The sequence below is a fragment of the Oncorhynchus kisutch genome, linkage group LG13 (assembly GCF_002021735.2).
Source record: "Oncorhynchus kisutch isolate 150728-3 linkage group LG13, Okis_V2, whole genome shotgun sequence".
NCBI classification, from domain to species: domain Eukaryota; kingdom Metazoa; phylum Chordata; class Actinopteri; order Salmoniformes; family Salmonidae; genus Oncorhynchus; species Oncorhynchus kisutch.
The window spans coordinates 59229295-59251523 of record NC_034186.2 but is presented as its reverse complement, the minus strand read 5'-3'; the positions used below and the strand labels follow the sequence as shown (position 1 = coordinate 59251523).

The 22229-nt window shown below is 44.3% G+C and overlaps 1 protein-coding gene across 13 annotated transcripts in view; it reads right to left on the bottom strand.

The window, feature by feature from the left end:
• LOC109902069 (DNA-binding protein SATB1-like) overlaps positions 1-22229 on the bottom strand; it is a 53124-nt gene that overhangs the window by 22881 nt on the left and 8014 nt on the right. For 4 of the 13 annotated variants that reach the window (XM_031786717.1, XM_031786719.1, XM_031786721.1 and 1 more), the window contains exons 2-9: positions 17125-17369; positions 15059-15235; positions 14214-14340; positions 9824-9947; positions 5880-5991; positions 3824-3901; positions 2230-2268; positions 1150-1637 (exon numbers count right to left, since the gene is read on the bottom strand). In XM_031786717.1, coding sequence (XP_031642577.1) covers positions 1150-1637; positions 2230-2268; positions 3824-3901; positions 5880-5991; positions 9824-9947; positions 14214-14340; positions 15059-15235; positions 17125-17344 — 1365 coding nt within the window. In that variant the 5' untranslated portion in view covers positions 17345-17369. Of the gene's footprint in view, positions 1-1149; positions 1638-2229; positions 2269-3823; positions 3902-5879; positions 5992-9823; positions 9948-14213; positions 14341-15058; positions 15236-17124; positions 17370-18887; positions 19915-22229 lie in introns of those variants that run through there. The other 9 variants (XM_031786718.1, XM_031786720.1, XM_031786725.1 and 6 more) reach the window with 9 other exon arrangements.

Sequence of the window (22229 nt, the reverse complement as noted above, 5' to 3'; positions counted from 1 at the left end):
GAACTAGTGGCTCCGCTGTTTAACTAATGGTACGGTGGTTTAAGAAAACACACTGTGCTTGTGACTTAATGAAACACTGACGGACATTGGAATAGATTCACTTTATGACGGAGCCAAGTATGTATAACTAGATACAGGTATCAACTCTGAACGGGGAGACAAGCTTTCATACTGACATTGAGTGCATGTCACAGGTATTCTGAAGATTGTGCGAGAATATGTGTGTGTGTGCGCATGTGTGTGTGTCTTATGTGTTTGCGTATACGCTTGTCTGTGTGTGTGCAATTGTGTTTGTGTATGCTTGCATGTTTATTACACCGGGCCATCTCTCCCCAGTCAATCGGCCGCTTCTACAACAAAGGGACGGCGAACCCCGGTACGTCCAACCCGCCCCGCCCCGCCCCGCCCCCCGTAGACACCACACGCAGCCTTATTAACACCCTCGGCAGAAACAGGAAGAGAAAAACACTAACACACAATAAATAATACAAGAGGAGGCTCTCAAAAGGCACATTACTATTTCTTCATACCCGGAGAGATAAAGGCTGAAAGGAGAATGGCTTGTCAATTTGCACAAAAACACCACTGTCTGCTTGCTATCCACTTAACTGTATTTGTGGAGAGAGCGTCGGTACGCACTGATTCCAATCGATTCTTATCAAGAGGTTTCGCACACAACTTCAAAGTGGCGGAGGAGTAATGAGGTTTGCTGCCACCTCCCCCCAAAATATGCAGAACATCTTAAGACATTATCTCTGTCAGGGCCCTGCTGCGCTGCCTGCCTGTAAAGTGAAATCACAGGTCTTAGCAGAGGGAGCGCAAGCCGTAACCGCGCCTGGTGCTCTGACGTTGCGGCTTGCCAGGTGTACTATAGCTTTTAAATTGTTGTTGTGGTGCTAGTTTGTTGTAAGCGGTTATAAGATGAACTGTTTGCCGACAAGAATGCAGAGTTTGACTTCGCGGCACTACAACTCAAAACAATTCTGTCCTTGTGACAGATGTGTCAGAGCTCTTTGTCGGAGTGCTTTCATTTCCAGTCCTATTAGCACATAATTCTATCTTGAGATGTTGCGATCTTTCCCCAAATCTCCTATTGGCATCAATGGGTGATTTATGCAAAAGTCTGAGTTAAATTCTGACCCTCCTCACCTGGGTCCTGTTGAAAGCCACGCGGGCGAACACGGCTTGGGAGATGCCGGCCCTCTTCAGCTCGTCCCTCACCCACTGGTATATCTCCATGGACACCTCGGTGTTGCTGGCTACCTGGGGCTCCAGTGGCTTGGTCAGGGAGTTTCGGTTGACCGGTGGGTGGTTGAGGTACTGCTGCGACAGCGACTGCTGTGCCAGGAGCCGGTTGACGGCATACTGCTGGTTGAGAATCTGGGCCATGACTAGCTGCTGGTTCACCAGCTGGGGGCTAATGGGGGTGGACACCAAGCCAGGGTGATGCAGGCCAGGGGGGAGCTGAGCCGGGCGGCCGGGCGTCTGGCCCCCACTGTGGGACGGAGGGGGCAGGGGGAGAACCGGGGAGGAGGGGGGCTGCTCGGCCGTGCTGCCCGGGATGGGCTGCTGGGAGAAGGTCAGATGGTTGTGGTTGGGGCCCGGAGGGGAGTGGTCGGACAGGCCGTCCATGTCTGCTAGAGGAGGGGAAAGAGAGGAGAGAGAGGGTCAATTTAAACACTTTGAATACTGGCTGAAGAGTACAGCAGAAAATGCCCAGACAGAATGTACCAATGCACACTGTCCAACCCACTCAGATGAGTAAAACAGACTTTGAAATTGAAAACAGTGCATCAGGCCAAATCTCTGAGCAACAAAACTTTACAGCCTCTGAACAAACCTGTGTCCCTGTGAAAAGACATAGCTGTCCAGACACTTGCCTGTCTTAAAAGCCTCGCCCTAAATTCAGGCCCCAGACAAAGGGCCTCAGTGGGCGACCTGCAGACAGCCCCCAGAGCCTTGGCAGCTCCCGGAATTAGTTTATAAAGTTAGTTTATATGGCCCAATCATGTGAGCAATAAAAACAAGTGTGTGTGTGTATGTATGTTTGTGTGTGTGTATGTCTGCGCATACTGTGAGACAGATAATCCCTGAATCGCTCTTTATGTCCCTAATTCTAAAACAAGATACGGAAGCTAGCCAATATGATATTTTTCGGGACGGCCTAAATATAACCCCAGGGAGGGGAGAAAGAGAGAGAGAAGAGAGAGAGAGGAAGAGGATCTCTACCTTGTAAGGAGCATCCTAGACATGACCTCTTCCTCGGGCCTAAGGAAAAATGAATGTACTATTTATGGTGTCTCTCATAATAAGTCCATAATGGCAGCTTGTGAGTATTTTGAGCTCTGTCTAAATTACACGTCTGTGGATGAAAATAATAATTTACAAAATCTAAGAGGATATTAAAGTGACTATGAGTGAATGTGAGGTTTCGTCAGACTGGATCTGCTTGAATCTGCTGAGGTTTTCTATCTAAAGAATTCATATAGATTTAAACATTTACATGCACTGAACTCAGAATAGTGTCTCTTAAATAATCCATACCATTTACACCTAGATGTGTGCAACTGCCAACATGGGACCAAAAAATCATATTGAATCATATAAATCATATTTCTGAGAAGCATAAATTGGTGTTAGGAAGAGAAAATCTTCCACAAACTCCATATTTCAGCGAGAGATAAAAGATTGAGTGCCTGGAAGGGTTCCAAAAATCCACACAATAATCCCAAGTATAGCAGCATGTTTTGTTAACTGTCAGGAAACACAACAACCAGCCAAAACTGTTCTTTTCAGTATTTGTCAAAACAAATTATTAAGAAAAAAAGGGGGGTAATAATTACATCTCTCCCATAATCCTCGGCATTCCCTGGCTGTGATGTTTTGCTCTTGTCTCTACTCTGTGCTCACACACATTGCTGGGGGGCATGCTCACAAATACACACACACACACACGCACACATGCACACACATACTGAACGCACAAACACACACACACACACACACACACACACAAACAGCATTTCCATGAAAATAAAAAATAAAAAGGGGTGGCAGAAAAGCACGGCAGGCCCTGGAGAAAAGGCAGCCACAGATGCGGGAGTCCTTGTGTGGAATCCAGCCACAAAAGAGTCCCGGATTAAACACACAATGGGAATGGGATGTGGGTTGAGAGAGGGATGGAGAGAGGGGGAGAGAGAGAAAGAGAGCGAGGGAGAGAGAGGGGGAGAGAGAGAAAGAGAGAGAGTGAAAGAGAGAGAGAGAGAGAGAGAGAGAGAGAGAGAGAGAGAGAGAGAGAGAGAGAGAGAGAGAGAGAAAGAGAGAGAGAGTAAGGGGGGTCCAAACCCCATGGAACTCTTTCTCCTGCTGGATAGGGGGACTGCCCTGAACTGCTATCACACTTCAACAGAGTAGAGACCACTTTGCCGGGTCCCATAGAGGCAGCTCTGACAGCAGAGACTGTCGACCAGGACTCTTCAATGTGTTTAACCAGACGCATTTTCAATTACAGACAGTGTCTCGATGTAAGGCAAGATAACTACACTGCCCATTTGGTAGACTAAGTGTATGTTTATGAAACTACAGTGGCACTGAAGCACAAAGGAAAGACTAACATGCTTCCTTTCAACAGTGCCCTCTATGCCATTGCTGCCACTCAATGGGCACGCATAGTAGGCATCCTTTCATGAATATTAAGGTTGAGAGTGTCGCCGTGGGCGACAAACAGCCACCTGAGGGGTGCCAGCTTTCGCAGGGACTGGGTAGGGACACAGTGCAGTGTGTGTGCCCACAGACGGTGTGTGTGTGTGGCCACGTGACATACCTAGTGTGTTGCCACGCGGGCTGTCGTGGAGGACACACGTCCCCAGGTAGCCCTCCAGCTGCGAGGGTTGGCGCATGCCTGCACAGACGTGTGGGCAAGACCGCAAACACACACACACACACAGAGAGAGAGAGAGGACAAGACACACAGTGCACAGGTGAAGAGAGAGAAAGAGAGGTTTTAACGCCCCATACAATCTACATGATACATGACCAGGGGAAGAAAGGGTTAATGTGGACATAAGGGATGCCACAGCGTTGATACCCACTATGCTTCACCTCATATCCCATGTACACATAAATATGACATTCTAAATACACACAGGACTTGTCTAAATGTGTAGTTTCAACATCGCTGTTACTTGAGATCCTACATTCTTTATGTACTCTTCCATAAACCATAAAGACTGTTAGGTAAAATGTGTGTGTGTACACAAGAGGATGGGTAAGGGGCCAGTAGTGTTAAGTGTCCATGTTGTGGTGTTATGTGTCCAGACAAATGGAGTACGATATGATCAGAACAGTGTGCACTTGCAAAACCATGAAAACATTCTGGTCTTATATCTTGACCAGTGAAGATTCCTCAGAGGAGGACCACCCTACTCAGTGAATTTCATAAAAATGTCAATAGTGAAACATTTAAAAAGTTATCCTTTTTAGATAAAACTCTACTTAATATGGTCACATCACCAAATAACTGATTAAAATACACTGTTTCGTAATGAAGGTTTACAGTGGCCTCAACAGCACTCTCTGGGGAAGCACCATGGTGTAGCCAGAGGACAGCTAGATCCCGTCCTCCTCTGGGTACATTGACTTAAATACAGAACTTAGGAGGCTCATGGTTCTCATCCCCTTCCATAGACTTACACAGTAATTATTACGAGTTCCGGAGGATGTACCTATCAGAGCTCTTGCAGCATTAACTGACATGTTGTCCACCTAATCAAAAGATCAGAGATTGAATAGAGATTGAGTACTGAAAGCATAAGCTACAGCTCGCTAGCTGTGTAGTGCATAAAATGTGGTGAGTAGTTTACTGAAAAGGAGAGAAAGAAAATATTTGAACAAATTTGAAGAAATGTATTTCTTCTACCTGAATTTGTCCAATATAAACTCTCATTTGGAACTGTTTGAACTAATGATTACACCCTAGATCAACTAGAAGAAGGTATTGAATGTGTCATTGTCTTTCATCTTGATTACTCCCATTTGTCTCTCGACCAGTTCCCCCAAGTTATAAACGTTTATTCGTAGGCTAGGTTGTAGCAAACTCATGATGGGTACAGGGGAAATGAAAGTATCACGTTGATGTTATATTGAGCTGGGTTAATGGAATATGAATGACAGTCATACAATATGCTGTAATAGAAATAATGCCATGCTCATAGAAAATAAATCGTCCTCCTTAATCTTAAACAGCACCGACCACCACTAATCTTGAATGTAATCAACATGAGCACTAGCTTGTATAGGAAGCTGGGGTTCTACACAGTAGTTTGAAACCAATACTCTAAATGACTGTATATTAAACTCTATTAATATGACTGGTATAGTATTTCATGACCAAAACACATAAAATAGACAGTATCTGAATTATGTGACCTAATTTCCAAACAGGGACAAGGAGGACTAACCGAGTTATCTAAAATACAAAGCCAGCCTTGTTCTACTTTGACAAGGAAAAAAACAGATTGATTTCAAACCAGATGATGGCCAGGAAAATCATCCTTACTTCATGTCATTTGTAGGTAACTGAAACAGTATTCATAAACAAAGGTCGCAGACCTCAATTTAGTCTGTGATTTGACAGCCATTACTGAATACTAAACTACATCTGATAAGCAATAATAGATTACTCTGAATGGATTCAGGAAAAACGGTGAAAACATTGTACACCTGAGCAGTGTACAGGGAAATATCTGAGAAGAGCCATCATTAGATGATGTGATTCAAATGTGTTTAATGTACCAGGAAGAGGGGGACCATGGGGCAGACATATTGGAATGGTGATTGGGGGGTCTGATAAGACAGTGTTAGTGTAACATTTTGCTTACCCATCATATCTTTTGTCTTCTTGAAATGTTTATACCAGCGCCCAAATTCCTGACACTTCGCCGCCGACACATTTGCATAGTAAGTGCTGTTCACAATGGAGGAGATCATACTCTGAAAGAGAGAGATTGGTAAAAGAGAGAGAAAACCTTCAGGATCCGCAATGTGCGGCACGAGGACACATATTAACGCTGGTGTGACATGCACTGATACTGTGTTTTCTTGTCAAAATGAATAAAACATTTCGGTGCACAAACAACAATATTCTAGCAAAGACCATTTTTTATCAGTCATGCACAAATCTTGGTCTTGTCTTTCCAAATGTAAAACAAATCAAAATGAAATATAAGAGGTGTGTCCCTTTATAGCAAATGCCACGGAGTTTGAGAGAACCTTTCTGGGAGGAAGGCAAATAGTGAGCTTCACTGAATTAGCAGCCTTGTTGATATGCAGGGTGAAGTACTACAGTAAAGAGCAGTTTGCTTTCAAAAAGTTAAATAACAAACAGACTATTAAAAGTTAGCATCTGGAAATCAGGCAATGTAAACAGATGAATCTTTTCTTTTTTCTCTGGCTCTCCACAATATGTTCAAAAACATCTTCAAGAGACATAAGGCTTTTATATCTGTGCCCTCTCGCCTTCTCCACAATTGACTCTACTCTTCCTTATTTATTTCTCGAACGCATTCCTCGCAAACAAGGCGCAGTCTTCTTTTCATTAAATGTTTTAACACCTTCCTGGCCTGCGGGTGAATAGCAGGAGAAATTGTTTTGATTGTTATAAATATTCAATAGATGAAACCATCTGTTTTCAAATTACAGGTATGCCATCTTTATCATATCTTTAATATGAGCACTTGGGGACGGGAGGGAAACCTTCTGGCACAACAGCACTTCAGTGAACAACGCACGGCGCTGGCAGCAGAGCCGCAGCCTCATCTCCCACTCCTCCTCACCGGAGATGGAAGACGAGGGAGGATTGAGTCTGCTGCTGTGGATCACTATGGACCTGATGCTGAACTCCTGACCTCAACACCACTACACAACTGGCATACATTACAATCCCGGTGAATTGCGGAATGATCATTGAGAATGAGTTATTGAGGATCTGACGATTGGTATCTTCAGTAGTGTTAACAGAAAAATGGCACATACAGTACAGTATATCAGCCGAACCAAGTCCATATGAATGCACTATTTTGGTGAGTACAGTGTAGTCAGTATTGTGGCATAATGGGAGCTATTCCTTGGGCGTAGCATGCTATATTTACAGTATATGGGCGAGGCGGAGCCAGCTATAGCAGGGCCCACCCAAGACACACTTCCTGTGTTCATCTTCGACACAGATGTTCTAATAAACAGTCCTCATTAATCAGGCATCTCCCTCCATACTTCACACCTCTCACTGGGGCACAAACACACACACACACGCACACACACACACACACACACACACACACACACACACACACACACACACACACACACACGCACACACAAACACACACACAGGCACAGACACGGTACACACACTTGCTAAGCCGTGCAAATAACCACCGCCACCTCATGCCCACGAAGCCTCTGCCAGCCAGCAGCCATCAACAGGTAGTGGTGGGTACTGTGTGGCACCAGGATGCTGCCGTCTGCCTGCCCTGGGCCCTTTAAGTGATAGCCATCTACAGCACAGGAGCTTATCAGTGTCCCCAGGAAGTCGCACAGGGCTGTTATCTGCCCCAACTATCTACTCCACTTTCCGTCATGGGAGAGAGATGCATGAAAAAGACAGGTTGGTAAAACCTGCCATGGCCTGCAAGCATATTGCACACACACACACACACACACATAAACTAACTAAGACACCGTATACTCACCCTTTTCTTGTTCCCTAGCTCTGATTGTGGCTAATATCTTGCTTCTCCCCCCCCAAACATCTAAAACTAATTACAGTCAATTCCACACCAATTGGGTTAAGCGTCCCCACCCCTCCCCACACACATGTCCGCACGCCTGCACACACACACACGCACACATACACACCAATAGACCCTACCGCTACCTCAGCTGCTGGCAGCCTCAGAGCAGAGCCCAGACTCACAAAGATGGCATTTGATGGTTATTTGCTGCTATGCAACAGGACAGCTGCTCTGCTGGGGGGGGGGGGGGGGGCAGAGAGGCGAGGGGGGCCTCTTTTGTTGCCGTAGTTTCAGAGGAGCCTGGGGGTTAAGTTCGCTCCCAGTCACTGAGCCGGCACTCTCAGAGAGGGTGGTGATGAGGAGAAGGGGGTGGACGGGAGTCAAACTTTTTAGTGAGACCCCATCTACTTTTCCTCTACTGGGGGCATTACACTCAAACTCCATCTGAGCGCAGTCAAATGATATTCCACTGGGAACAATAACAATAGTCACAGTGGTGAATAAAGTCTCTTTTCTCTCAGGCCCCCCTCCCCTCTCTTGGAGTCGGAGTCTCTTCAGGGCATTTGTAGGCCAAACACACAAAGCATGACTCCCCACCACAAAAGAATGAACTAAATGTTTGACAAGACCCAGAACAAAGGCACCGTTTTTTCAAGACCCCCCCCCCCTTTCTTTCTCTCTTTGAGCCCTGTTCTGAGGTAGGGTTCATTCTCTCCCCCAAATTCTCTGTTTATTAACCTTTCTCTCCCCAGGATTACCCTCCTGAATATCAAGGAGACACTAATCCTATAAAAGCTGCCAATCATCCAAGCCTCCGAACACGCCCTTTCTTCTCCCCGGGTACTGTTGGCTTCCCAGAAGCTTTAGGAGCGCCTCGGCCTCAGTGGCTTCTCACCTGCCGCCCATCACGTCCCCCTCAGGCACTATCATCAGAGACTCTGAGCCAGAGTTTAATACAGATAGGAAACAGGAGTAGCCACGCAGGTCTAATACTGGGCTCAATGGCCCAAATGAGACTTATAGAGAGACCTATGAAAAGCAACAACACACCTCTCTGTGGGTATAGCAATGCAGAACCCACAGTGTAACAGGTGTCAGATATTTTCATGTTGGGCCATCTGTGAACCCCTACAATGCAAGTAAAAGGATAGCTGCTTAGAGTATATCATATGTGATATTTGGGATTAACAATGCACATCTCAACTATCATTTCATATTTCCGGTAGCCTGTAAAACAGACCCTCTTACCAACACAGAACGTCTTACAATGAGTAAATAACAATGGCTGAACAACGGCGTAAAATCAGAGAGAGTTGTTCACATACGGACCGTAAACAGGGTGATTACCTTGCAGAGAGGGAGGGAGCGGCGGCACGGCTCAGCCTGAACACCATCGGGGGACTCTTTACATCATCGCCACGCTCTGCCCGGCTAAACAAAAACAAACACACCACGGGCCTCTGGGTGACCATACGGCAGCCTCGGTGAGGGGAGAGTCCACTCCATACCGCACACCATAACATACACACTCCATACCGTAAGCGCTCACACACACACTCTATACCGTAAGAGCACACACACACACACCCAGACGGCTCCTGTGATAGATATACTGCAGTTTCTTTCCTGCAGAACAGCTTCTGTTATGAGCTATGATATACGACGAAAGCTGCAATTCTATAGAATCAAGCTACTTGAATACAGAGTGAGTGTATTACATAACGGTCAGAGAAAAAAACATACATATTTCTAGCCTGACGTATAAAGAGGAGAATGAAGATTATTCTGGGTTGGTCCATTGTTTACCCAACAATAACCCTGCATTCAATCAACAGTACTGCTTCTGCAAATGAGGGAGGAAAAGAAGAAGAGGAGGGAGGGGTGCATCTATATGGACGACAATGGGTATTGATTTGGATTGTCTATGGAATTCTCCATCGTGTTCCACTCTATCAAACTCTGGGCATTTGAAAAAGGGACACTGGCAGTCTTTGGCAAATGGAATAGTGGGGGTTTGTGGACGGCTCCAGCACCTGTGATAAGGGACATTCTTTTGCCAGAGAGCTCTGGTTCATGTCTTTGAGTAACTCCTTGAGGGCATTTCTTACTGTAGAGTGGGTCCACTGCTCTGGCGGCAGGTCCTCCAGTTTAGGACAACTGTGAGACGAGATAGGAGGTAGGAAGAAGAGATAGAGGGGGAGAGAGAAAGAGAAAGGGATGAGGGTGGGGGGAGAAGACGGAGAACAGGGAGATTGAGACAGGGGAGGGGGAAATAGAGAGAAGGAGAGAAAATAGAACAGGAGAGAACAGGGGGAGAAAGAGAGAGAGAGATGAGCACAGGGCCTTGCTTTCCTGCTGCAAGCGCCCCTCCAAGACAGACAGATTTCATTTGGCGCATCAAGCAGATGCATCTGGAGATTGCTCTCTCCCTCCCTCCCTCCCTCCCTTCTTCCTCGTTCTCTCTCCTTCCCTCTCTCTCTCCTGATTGTTCTGATTAGTTAATTACTTTATACAACACATCTGCTGTATTGATGCATGAATTATACATCAGCTGCATGTGGCGACTATTATTTCATGTTACTTCTACCTTCCTGGCTCGATGTGCTCGGCGAAACAATTTAAGGTGTTACCGGCTAGATTTCTGCAGCGGGGGGAAAGGAACTAACAACATGCCGCACGTAAAAACACACATTTTTGATAAAAAGACAAATAATATATGGGCCTATGCGATATACGGATGAATGTACTCTATTTACAGACAAGTGGACCCCCTTTCAAACCAGATCATTTTAATGAGGGGGGATTCGAAAGTGAACAAGCAGGTCTCCAGTGAGAGAGCCCTGTTCGCTTCAGATAAGGATCTCTTCATTTGATCAAGCACGCGCCACGCAGACGTCACGTGTGTGGGACATATGGCCGTGTTCGCATTGCATGCATTCCTGAATTATGGCAACGACAAAAGAAACACGTGAACCGTACACTCCACAGTTGGTATGGGTGTCTATTGAGTTTATGTGTGTGTGGTGGGGGAGACGGGTTGCTATTGTCTTCGAGGTTATCAAAAATGTTGTAGGTACTTTGATATATTTGATGCATATATAATAAACAGAAGGTAGATAGGTAGAAGTTTGAGGATTCAAAGATAGAGGGCGAACACACACACACACACACACAACACACACGGCTCTGGTTGAGGCTTTGCCAGAACACCTTAAACGGCTGTAGCAGCAAGAGAGCCTCTGGGGAAAGCAAAGGAACAGAGGGGAGGAAAAGAGGGGGGGCGAGTGGAGATAGACAGACAGCTATCCATGCAGACACACAAGCTTGCTGGAAATAAACACAACCGTCTGTGTCCTGGCTGGTGTGTGTGCAGAGGAGGGGAGGAAAGAGAGGGAGGAGGAACAACCTGTGTGTGTATGTGTGTGTATGTGAGTGTGTGTGCGTGTGTGTGAGTGAACAGCCCCCCAGAGGGTTGCATTAGCAGTGAACTAGTGAGGGTAGGGCTGAGTGTATGCAGCTGGCACAGGCCTCTACACCAGCAGTACCAATCTCAGTGTGTGTGTGTGTGTGTGTAGTCTGTGGCTGCTGTGTGGTCTGTAAACAGTATGTGTGGGCTGTGTGGCCAGACTGGTCATTAGAAATAGGCGGCGATTTTGGATGTTTGAAAACGTCCTGAGAATGTCGATATATGCCTTCCTCGGCTATCACACCAGCAAAAATATCAACTTTTGCCCAGCACTGGACGAGAACTGATGATGATCGGAGTGAGACCACTGTACTACTGCAGTTCACAATGCTCTAGCAAGCTTTGAGAACACTGTGAATACTGATGATCCCTGATGGTAATATTGCATGTTTTTTATTATTATTTAGTTGTAGCCTTTTCCTGCAGTCAAATTAACTAGTGGCCTTATAAGTGGAATGTTATAAATATTTTTCATAATTTCATCATAAATAAACATACCTTTTCTTTTTATGCCAAAAATCTGTGTTTCTATGTCAAACGGTTTTGGTATATTTCCATCTTCTGTGATGTATATAAAGTGTAATATTGGGATGCAAACTTAAAGTAGATTTGTTTAAGACTACCAAGAAACACTTGGTAGTCCCACTGGGGTGAAAGGTTAAGCCTTCCCCAAACCATAGCCCTAACCTTAACTATTAATGCCCAAACTGTTAACCTTTGAGTTGTTTCTGTTTTAATCCTGTAACCATGTGGAATTAACCCTGTGACCACACGTAATAAAAGCGTAAAAAATAGACATTCATCCATAATATGTTGAATTTCGAAGGGAAACTATGAGATCTTGTTGGTGTTGCTACTGACTGTGGTCAACGTATTACATTTTTGTATTTATGTCACCTTTATTTAACCAGATAGGCCAGTTGAGAACAAGTTCTCCTTTACAACTGCGACCTGGCCAAGATAAAGCAAAGCAGTGCGACACAAACAACAACACAGAGTTACACATGGAATAAACAAACAAACAGTCAATAATACAATAGAAAAAGTCTATATACAGTGTGTGCAAATGAGGTTGGATGAGGGAGGTAAGGCAATAAATAGGCCATAGTGGCAAAATAATTACAATATAGCAAATAAACACTGGATTAATAGATGTGCAGAAGATGAGTGTGCAAGTAGAGATACAGTATGGGGATGAAGGAGATGGATGGGCTATTTACAGATGGGCTATGTACAGGTGCAGTGATCTGTGAGCTGCTCTGACAGCTGGTACTTAAAACTAGTGAGGGAGATATGAGTCTCCAGCTTCAGGGATTTTTGCAGTTTGTTCCAGTCATTGGCAGCAGAGAACTGGATGGAAAGGCGGCCGAAGAAGGAATTGGCTTTGGGGGTGACCAGTCAAATATACCTGCTGGAGCGCGTGCTACGGGTGGGTGCTGCTATGGTGACCAGTGAGCTGAGATAAGGCGGGCTTTACCTATCAAAGACTTATAGATGACCTGGAGCCAGTGGGTTTGGCGACGAATATGAAGCGAGGGCCAGCCAACGAGAGCACACAGGTCGCAGTGGTGGGTAGTATATGGGTCTTTGGTGACATAACGGATGGCACTGTGATAGATTGCATCCAATTTGCTGAGTAGAGTGTTGGAGGCTATTTTGTAAATGACATCGCCAAAGTCAAGGATCGGTAGGATAGTCAGTTTTACGAGTGTATGTTTGACAGCTTGAGTGAAGGATGCTTTGTTGCGAAATAGGAAGCGATTTCTAGATAAAATGTTGAATTGGAGATGCTTAATGTGAGTCTGGAAGGAGAGTTTACAGTGTAACCAGACACCTAGGTATTTGTAGTTGTCCACATATTCTAAGTCAGAACCATCCAGAGTAGTGATGCTGAACGGGCGGGCAGGTGTGGGCAGCGATTGGTTGAAGAGCATGCATTTAGTTTTACTTGCATTTAAGAGCAGTTGGAGGCCACGGAAGGAGAGTTGTATGGCATTGAAGCTCGTCCGGAGGTTGGTTAACACAGTGTCCAAAGAAGGGCCAGAAGTATACAGAATGGTGTCGTCTGCGTAGAGGTGGATCAGAGAATCACCAGCAGCAAGAGCGACATCATTGATGTATACAGAGAAAAGAGTCGGGCCGAGGATTGAACCCTGTGGCACCCCCATAGAGACTGCCAGAGGTCCGGACAACAGGCCCCCCAATTTGACACACTGAACTCTGTCTGAGAAGTAGTTGGTGAACCAGGCGGGACAGTCATTTGAGAAACCAAGGCGTAGAGGTGGATCAGAGAATCGAGCGTGGGAGAGGGGATCGTCTGCCGATTAGAATGTGGTGAATGACAGAGTCGAAAGCCTTGGCCAGGTCAATGAATACAGCTGCACAGTATTGTCTCTTATCAATGGCGGTTATGATATCGTTTAGGACCTTGAGTGTGGCTGAGGTGCACCCATGACCAGCTCAGAAACCAGATTGCATAGCAGAGAAGGTACGGTGGGATTCAAAATGGTCGGTGATCAGTTTGTTAACTTGGCTTTTGAAGACCTTAAAAAGGCAGGGTAGGATAGATATGATAGATAACGTAAATGGTGTGTACAGTTTTACAGTAGGTGCTATGAGCAAACCTGACTGCCATGCACCGTTTTTGTATGGACTGGATAGCTACCATTGCTATGTCCAGCCCGTCCATGACTATGGGGTCTATGGCTGGATTCCATGTCTTTGCAGTTATGGCTGCTGCAAAGTCTATGGCTATAATGCTAATTTGAGTTAGGGTGGAAGCATGGAAAGGAATGGTAGGCCTATGTGTTGGGTGTTTAACCCAAGTTAAATAGGTACGCATGCTACACTAGACTAGCATAGCTGGGTGGTGGGGTCAGGAGGGTGATGTGGTTGGGTACTTCACTGGACTTGCATTGGGTGGGTAGTTGATTGGGCAACAGGGTGTGGAGACTGACCTGTGCAGCTGAATTTTCAGTGTGACCACATGGTACACGTCCTGCAGCATGTCTGCCACGGTGGCGTCCGGCGCGTCCGTCACGTAGGACAGTGGGACCGGGTTCCACTTGCCCACCTGAATGAGACCTGAAATGGAAAGAGAAACACAAACACTATCAATGGTAAATGTTATGTTTCTCAAAGTTACACGCATACAGATAAACATTTACAATCATTGAATGATTCTGTATTTTCCTAGCAAGGCCACATTAAGATTGACATCTCTTTTCCCAGTAAGCCCTGCCCAGGTCTGTGTGTTAGAGTTGCAGTCAGCTGCAACGGGTTCCACCTTCACTCCCACTGAGTGTTCTAGCTAGAGGTTTACAGAGCAGAGAGGCCCTGAGAACTCCTGAGAGACATGTAGTTGCATCCCCTGTCTGGGATCAATGTCAGCCTACGTTACTGAGCCTTCAGATCAGCTGGGAAACTATCAGAGGCCTGGACAGCTAAGGCGGTTGTGTGTGTGTGGGGAGCGTGGGGGAGGGGGCAGTGTGTGTGTGTGTGTGTGTGTGTGTGTGTGTGTGTGTGTGTGTGTGTGTGTGTGTGTGTGTGTGTGTGTGTGTGTGTATGTGCGTGTGCGTGTGGATGGAAGGGGGGGTGTATGTGGGGTAAGCTGTGGGAGAAGCCAAATCATAGCAAGGCCAGTTCTATAGTTTGTGGAGCGGGCCTGTGTGTGTGCGGGTGTGTGTGCGTGCATGCCTGAGTTTGTATGTGTGTGTATATGTGTATGTGTGTGTATGTGCGTGCATGTGTGTATGTGTGTGTGATCGGGTCATCAATAGAGTGGGGCTTGTGCCAGTCCTACCTTTCGCCTGTGCCGCCGAGCTGTGCGAGTAGCCCAGTGACAGAAGGGCCATCTCGATGAGCTGGTTGAACAGCATGTCTTTCCTGACCAGCACAAACTCGGCGTGCTCCTCCTTGCTGTCAAACTCGATGGGGCTCTCGTAATGCTCCACCACGCAGAACACAGGGAGCATGTTGCCTGGAGAGACACAGACAACACAGCAAGGGCTCAGACATGACAAATGGTGACCTTCAATGGGGGGATTAATATTACATTTAGACACAGCTGATACAGTCAGACTACCTCTATTCATGAATGAATGAATGCCAGTGCCATTCGTATTATCAGTGACTGCACAATGATAAATATTGCATTGTTTTTTTATTAGAATTTCCATATTAGCCTTATTCACATTGATAGAACTAGTTGTGGTAGCGGTAGTTGATGTGGTGGTACTGTGATTTTAGTTATTCAATCATGATCAGTGACATCATGATTAAAGTAATGATTTCAATGTTCTTAGCCATTATTAATGACATCATTATTCAATTTGAACTAAAGTCTAAATAAATTGAATGCTGTTCAGATGAATCTTGTCCTATCTCAGCTTTCAACCACTTTTGGCTGAGATCTGTTGATTCATTGTCAAGGAGCTCAGATCACATTAGACTGCTTCTGCCTCTGCTGTCAACCCCATATCACCTTCCCATGATGCACCGCTCCAAATCCCAACACTCTGGTGCGCCCTGAGGTTTACTAGTCTGTGTAAACACTGCACTGCTATTAGGTAGAAAACGAGGAATCCTTGTCCAAAGACATTGAGTGTTCGGGGTGCACTGTGCAAATTTTACATTATACCATTTGGGTTAAAAACTGCTTTTGATCATTCGGTGACTTAAGTTTCGGAGCATCATAACTTTTTTGGTTAAAATGTTCCTCTATAGCCTTCAGTGGTGATGATATGCCACACATTATTCATGGGGTTTGAGCATTTGCAATGAACCATATTTCTAATGGCCGGCATCCTGAAGATGCAAACATCTCTGACAAACAATCAATAAACAGGGTAATCACCAGCAGGTGCCAGGGAATGTGCTGAAATGCTGCTTCTCTCCCTGATTTTAATAGATAGAGATCTAACAATAAAGACTGCTGTGTAGGTTCATTTGGGGATCAATACAGCCTTTGTTTTCATGGAGCGGAGAAAAGCCCATGGTAAATATTATTCAGCTCAAACAATGCCCACTGTGGCCATGCGAAACTTCAGCAACAGACGCTTCTATAAATTTCACAATTTCCTCTCGAAAAAAGGCAAAAAATATACTGGAACCTTCTGAAAAACGGGAGGGCAGAATGTTGCAGGGCTTTCTCAGGTGGTGTTTTGTGACAACTGAGAGAGGAACCAACTAAGAGCAACAGCGCATCAAGGTACTCAACGCAACATTCTATGCTTCCAAAGTCCCCAAAAAACACAACCGAACAAACAGTCGAGACATAACGGCCAACCGCTAATAAACTCATGAAAATCTGCAGGTCTGAATGCTCGTATCTAGCCCAAAAACTTCATAAAATAGTAACATTATTCATGTGATGACCAGGCCTGTAGTTATATAAAAAAGCTATGTCATCATCTCGAAATGAAGGCCCCTTAAGCAGAAAAGGCTCTTAAATGACATTCTCTTCAATAAACAACAGGAGAGAAACAGTGACGCAGCGTTATGCAGAATAACACAGTAATAATTCTTAAACGGCCTTGGTATAAAAAAATAGGTCTTTGTAGATAGGCCTAAGTGTGGGTGTGTGCACTAAGATGACTAAGGGAAATTTAAATCGGTTTGCGCAGGAAGATGGAAACAAAACCATGACAACATGACACTTGTGAACCATGAAAACATGGCAATTGTAAACACAGACAGCACACACACACTTACGACATTCCACCTCTCTCCCATCTTGCCAAACACACACAGGCCAAAATTTGGGCCTACTTGTACTGAGGGCCCTTTTGAAGTGTCTGAGGGTTTATATTATGCTATCTCACACACCTAAACACACAAACACACACCACCCTGACCAGTGTCACTCACCCCTCTTGTGGCAGTTCTTGAGGAGGTGTCCCGAGGGTTTGTAGGGTACCCCGGCCAGCTTGGCCCCCGTGCTGCCCAGGCGGGCCCTGCCCACGGGGCTGCCGTTCTGTTCCAGCCGGGCCAGCTTGGCTGGGGGGGCCTTGGAGTCGCGGTCGCCCATGCTGTTGACCAGGTCACAGTTCTCCTTCCCCAGGCACGCCTCGCTGAGATGGTCCATCATTCTCAGCACCTCTGCTCAATATCACCTGGGAGGAGATAAGACAGGGACATTCTGGGTGTTCACTAGCTGGCAGAACATTAGGGGGTTTCATGAACATGTAAGGCCTTCACACAGTAAGCACATCATATTCAATTGCATGATATGAAATATGCCAAATAATATTTTTAGGGTTGATTGTTTTGACATTGAAAATGTTACAACAAAGAGGGTGATAACTTGTCAACATGAACATCTATCTGTGGGAAAAAGCACATAACAAAAACACAACAGTTACAACAATAACTGCCAATTCTGTGCTTTCATTACTTGGCACTCACAATGTTTCGTGCCATCGTAATGTTCCCATTTTTCAGAGCATGTATTATTTATGTCTGTCCCACTACGGATTCCCATATGGTGGGCAAACAAGACCATTTTTTTGCAAACACATTCATTTGCAGAGAGATTCCACTCCGATGATTACTGCAGTTCACAGCACAAGCCCACAAGCCCACAAGCCTTGCAACAGTGAAGTGAAGGCTGAGAGAGTAGAGCTAGCATATTCATCTTGAGCCACTTTCAGCACTCCAAAAAACAAAAAATTACCAGAAAGGCTTTTGGAAAAAAAATATAAAAAGGCAAAAGACCCACAAGTGGTATCACATGTGCCTAAACAGGACATGATATAAGGGAGAAGAATTGTGTGGGATGTCTCTTTAAATTGCTCTTTAAATTTCAGAGAAGACATTACAAAATGTGAGGTAAAACTGAATGAAAGCAGTACCATTGAAAAGATGCTGACTTTTTATACCTTTGAGCCTATCAGAAATTAAAAGTGCAATCAGAAAAAATAATGGATAAAGCAAAGCCTGACATGCCAGTTGCATTTGATAAGTGTAAACACATTTTTAGTTTATTTAACTAGGCAAGTCAGGTTAAGAACAAATTCTTAATTACAATGACAGCCTACCAGGGAACAGTTTGGGGAAAAACGCCAGATTTTTACCTTGTCAGCTCGGGGATTCGATCGAGCAACCTTTCAGTTACTGGCCCAACACTCTAACCACTAGGCTACCTGCCGCCCACATACACAGCCACTGACTGCAGGAAGCACACAATCAACACCTTGACAGGCTCTCCACAACTGAATGACATGGTTAAACACCCAATACACACCATTTTCTTTAGCAACATTTGAATAATTATCTGTTAATGGTGTTTCATTCTTTTTGGTAAAAAATAAGGCTAAATTCAGATGGGTTATTATACAGTGTTTACATTGTGCAATAGAAAGGTTTTTTAAATATTTAAACAAAAACTGAACAGGTCAAAATAATGTATCCCCACCTTCCCACCAGCACACAAATGATCATGAACTATCTCATTCATGATATGCAATGAAGCAACTAATTATTTAAATAGGGGGGGGGGGGGGGGGGGGGGGGGGGCAACAGAATCCAGACCCGGATATGGTGGTAGTCCAGGGCAGGATTTCTGAATGACCTTTAAAAAAGACAAGCAAGAGTGCAAAACACAAGTTAAGTTACATTTAGGACAAACCAACCTGAAACTCAGCACGTCAAAACTCGAAAGCATATAATGCAGTCTTGGTGAACGATGTCTTCTTCAAGTTTTGTCAAGGGAAAGACAACTTCAATGTCTGATGCTTTCTAATTTTAAATGATAGGTCCTCTACAGAAATGTGTTCTTCTTTTGAGAGATGAAAGGTTGATATACAAAAGAGCAACCCAAATCTATATAAAAGAAGACGTCGAGACAGACTGGGATACGATAACATTGGTAAGGAATTAAGTATGTACAGTATAGCCTAAATAAATCGAATTATTTTCTCACTGGAAAAATAGTCATTCTTACGTCTTATTAGAAGTAGCGGAGGAAAATAACACCTGATACAATAAACTGGCTAACTGTCTCGGGCATAGTCCATCGGTTACAAGTGCAACGAGTTAACACAACGTATCCACCACGATTATCAGTCAGTCGTTCGTGAATAGAACATCGGATAGTGGTAAGCGGTGCTGAAATCTGTTATTTCTACCAGTCGCGAACAATCCTGATGTATAAACGCATACAAAAATAACGTGTATTAAATAAATTCGGCTTCTCTAGAAAAAAAAAATTCGACAATGATCTGCTATCTCATGTAGAGACGATGGCGCAACGATATGCACACCCATGTTAAAAAGTGCGATTTACTTTCCAATGTCGAGTTAAGGCTTGCTATGGATGCATAACATCTGCTTGCGATATGTGTTCTTTCTGCTGGTTTGATTAACGTCCGGACGGGAGCTCTTCTTTCTTTCTCGCTTTCCCCCTCTGTGTCCCCATTAAATTATGAGTTGTATTGACTCATCACTCCCCTTGCTGGTGCTGCCTGTGCTTTCCCTTTCTCCTCCTCATTTCAAAAGAAAATACCCCCAAAACAAGACGATTTAACCCGCATGTCGAGTGTTGAATGCAGCCACCCGCGACAGCCGATGTCCTGGCGGAGTGGAGAACCTAAAATAAAGTAAAAAGTGGAAAGAAAACAGAGGATGGTGCGATTTCCGGCTGTGCGCGCAGGAATTTTTAATCAGCTTGATTAGAGTGAGGCGGTTCTGCATTTATTACTGAATAACACACATGCACATACACAGAGGCGAGCATAGGCTATACATATTCGAGATGCTATGCGAATGGACATTATATAGGCTACAGGAGGACCATGTGTGAAATTGTTAAAATAGGCCGATATAAACCGCGCATCACTGAAATGCTATCTGAGAGAGCACAATAGATGAACTCCCATGCCATTTTGCCTATTGATCTACGTCAGTCCTGAGTAGCCTACTCGACCCGTAAGCTATTCTTATTGTACAAACAAATACAGAAACAAACAAACAAAACTGTTATCCCAAATTTTAATAGGCTGTTTGTTTATTACATGGTTACTATTATTTTCCTGAACTTTTCCCATAATAAGATGAATAATAGCCTACAATAATAATGCCGGGCTCCAATATTATGATTATTGAAGACAGATCAAATCTGTTAGGTGTGAACATAAGCCTGTTAACTGTGTTTGCATATCACTTAGAGGTGCCTCACTGGCTGAATATGTCTTATTGCTACAGCACACATCATAGAAGTAGAGGGTGGTGAGCAAAAGATGTTCTGGTGCCTTTCTAAAATAGCTTATGTACACAGTGCATTCATTTCACACATGCTACGAGCAGCCCTACACACGGGTGACAACGCAATAGAGAGCATAGCCAATCCTCTACTACTAAAAAGATTGGATTACGGTACTGACTTTCCCTGACCACAAATATGGCACTGTCCTAACCTCGTACAGGAGAGAGGGGGGACTGGGAGAGAGTAGAGTGAGTGTGACCTTCCCAAGACCCTAGAGGCGCACCTCAAGGACATCACTTTCAAGGCAAGTGCCTTACAACCTCTGTTATAGACAAAGTATTGTCTATAACTGAAAGCAATGTTGCTGTCTATTACTATATACATCACAATACAATTATTCTCGCTCAAATGGGAATGTGCACAGCACAGCGATGCTATAAAACATATGTTTGCACAAACAACGTAGAGAGAACATCAATTGTCACACAGAATCAAAGAATGCAAATCATTACAGTTATCCTGCATACCCTGAGATAAAACACTATTCTACACGAAAAGATTGTCAGCAGGGGACTATAAACAAAAACATATGTGGGTGTAAATACTTACAGAGACAGACCAAGATATTAGGTACAGTATATCAGGCATGTTGTCAACACAACATGAAAACAAGGCAGTCCAAATTCATAAAAAAAGCTAAAAAGGAAACCAACCAAAACAGGATGCATTAATACCTGGCAAACCATAAACACAAACTCTATATGTGCAGTGATTGCCTACCTCTTTGGTCAAACACAGAGGAAATGCTGCATATAGAAACAAAATGTTGCATATATTGTAGTATTTAATCATAAACCATGGTAAGGCCTATAGCTCCCAGAAATGTTAAGCCAAATCATAAATCTCTTCCCACACAACAACAAAAAACCTGTTGTTTTGTCAATAACGCATAGAGGCGAGCAGAAGGAAATATGTAAGGGGAAAAGATTTGTGATAAAAAGTCCAACTCTTCAAAAGAGGGTTTCTCTTAAATTCCTGAGAGATGGTTCCTAGAGATGAGACATATTGAGCTCAGGGAAACTCTTAGTTCATACATGTTTAAGGAGTTTTAAGCCAAGAGGGTAATACTTTATGGTGTTCAAGCTTTATAAGGATTGACCCAGCAGATTACCTCTTTATCATATACAAATGTAAGTGTTTTATGTTTTTTGACAGAAAGAGCACCCAAGTCACTGTATTCCCAATGATTGTATTGCTGAAAAAACGTTTGAGCCAGAAGTAAACAGAGCAAGGTAAGATTCAGTGGTATCAAGTTGAGGTGGAACACTGTCTTGAGTAAACAACAACAACAACACCTAGCTCAATGTCAGTCACTTTCAAAGCAGTGAGTCTGTGCTGCCGGTAAGTGATGCTGTCCCATGTCTGTGGCCTGTCACCGGAAACCCATACTGTATGCTCCAATGTTAAAACCTTACTGAGGTTCAAACTAGTCAGGTGTATGTCACAATTCAATAAACTTAGTAGCCTATCTATAAAATGTTGGGTTGTACAGAGATGTAAAAACTGTCTAAACTGACAAATTCATACTGCATTCATCAACAGAGTACTGCAGTATTACTTTGTTTTAATCAAGTAAGGTGCATGATAATAAAGATGAAAAGGACAACGCAATATTCTGGGGCTATTACTATGTTATTACAGTGTTACTGCTGGTGATGTATAAAAACAACTCAATGTTTTGGGGTGAAATCCATTGCTCATTTCACATGAT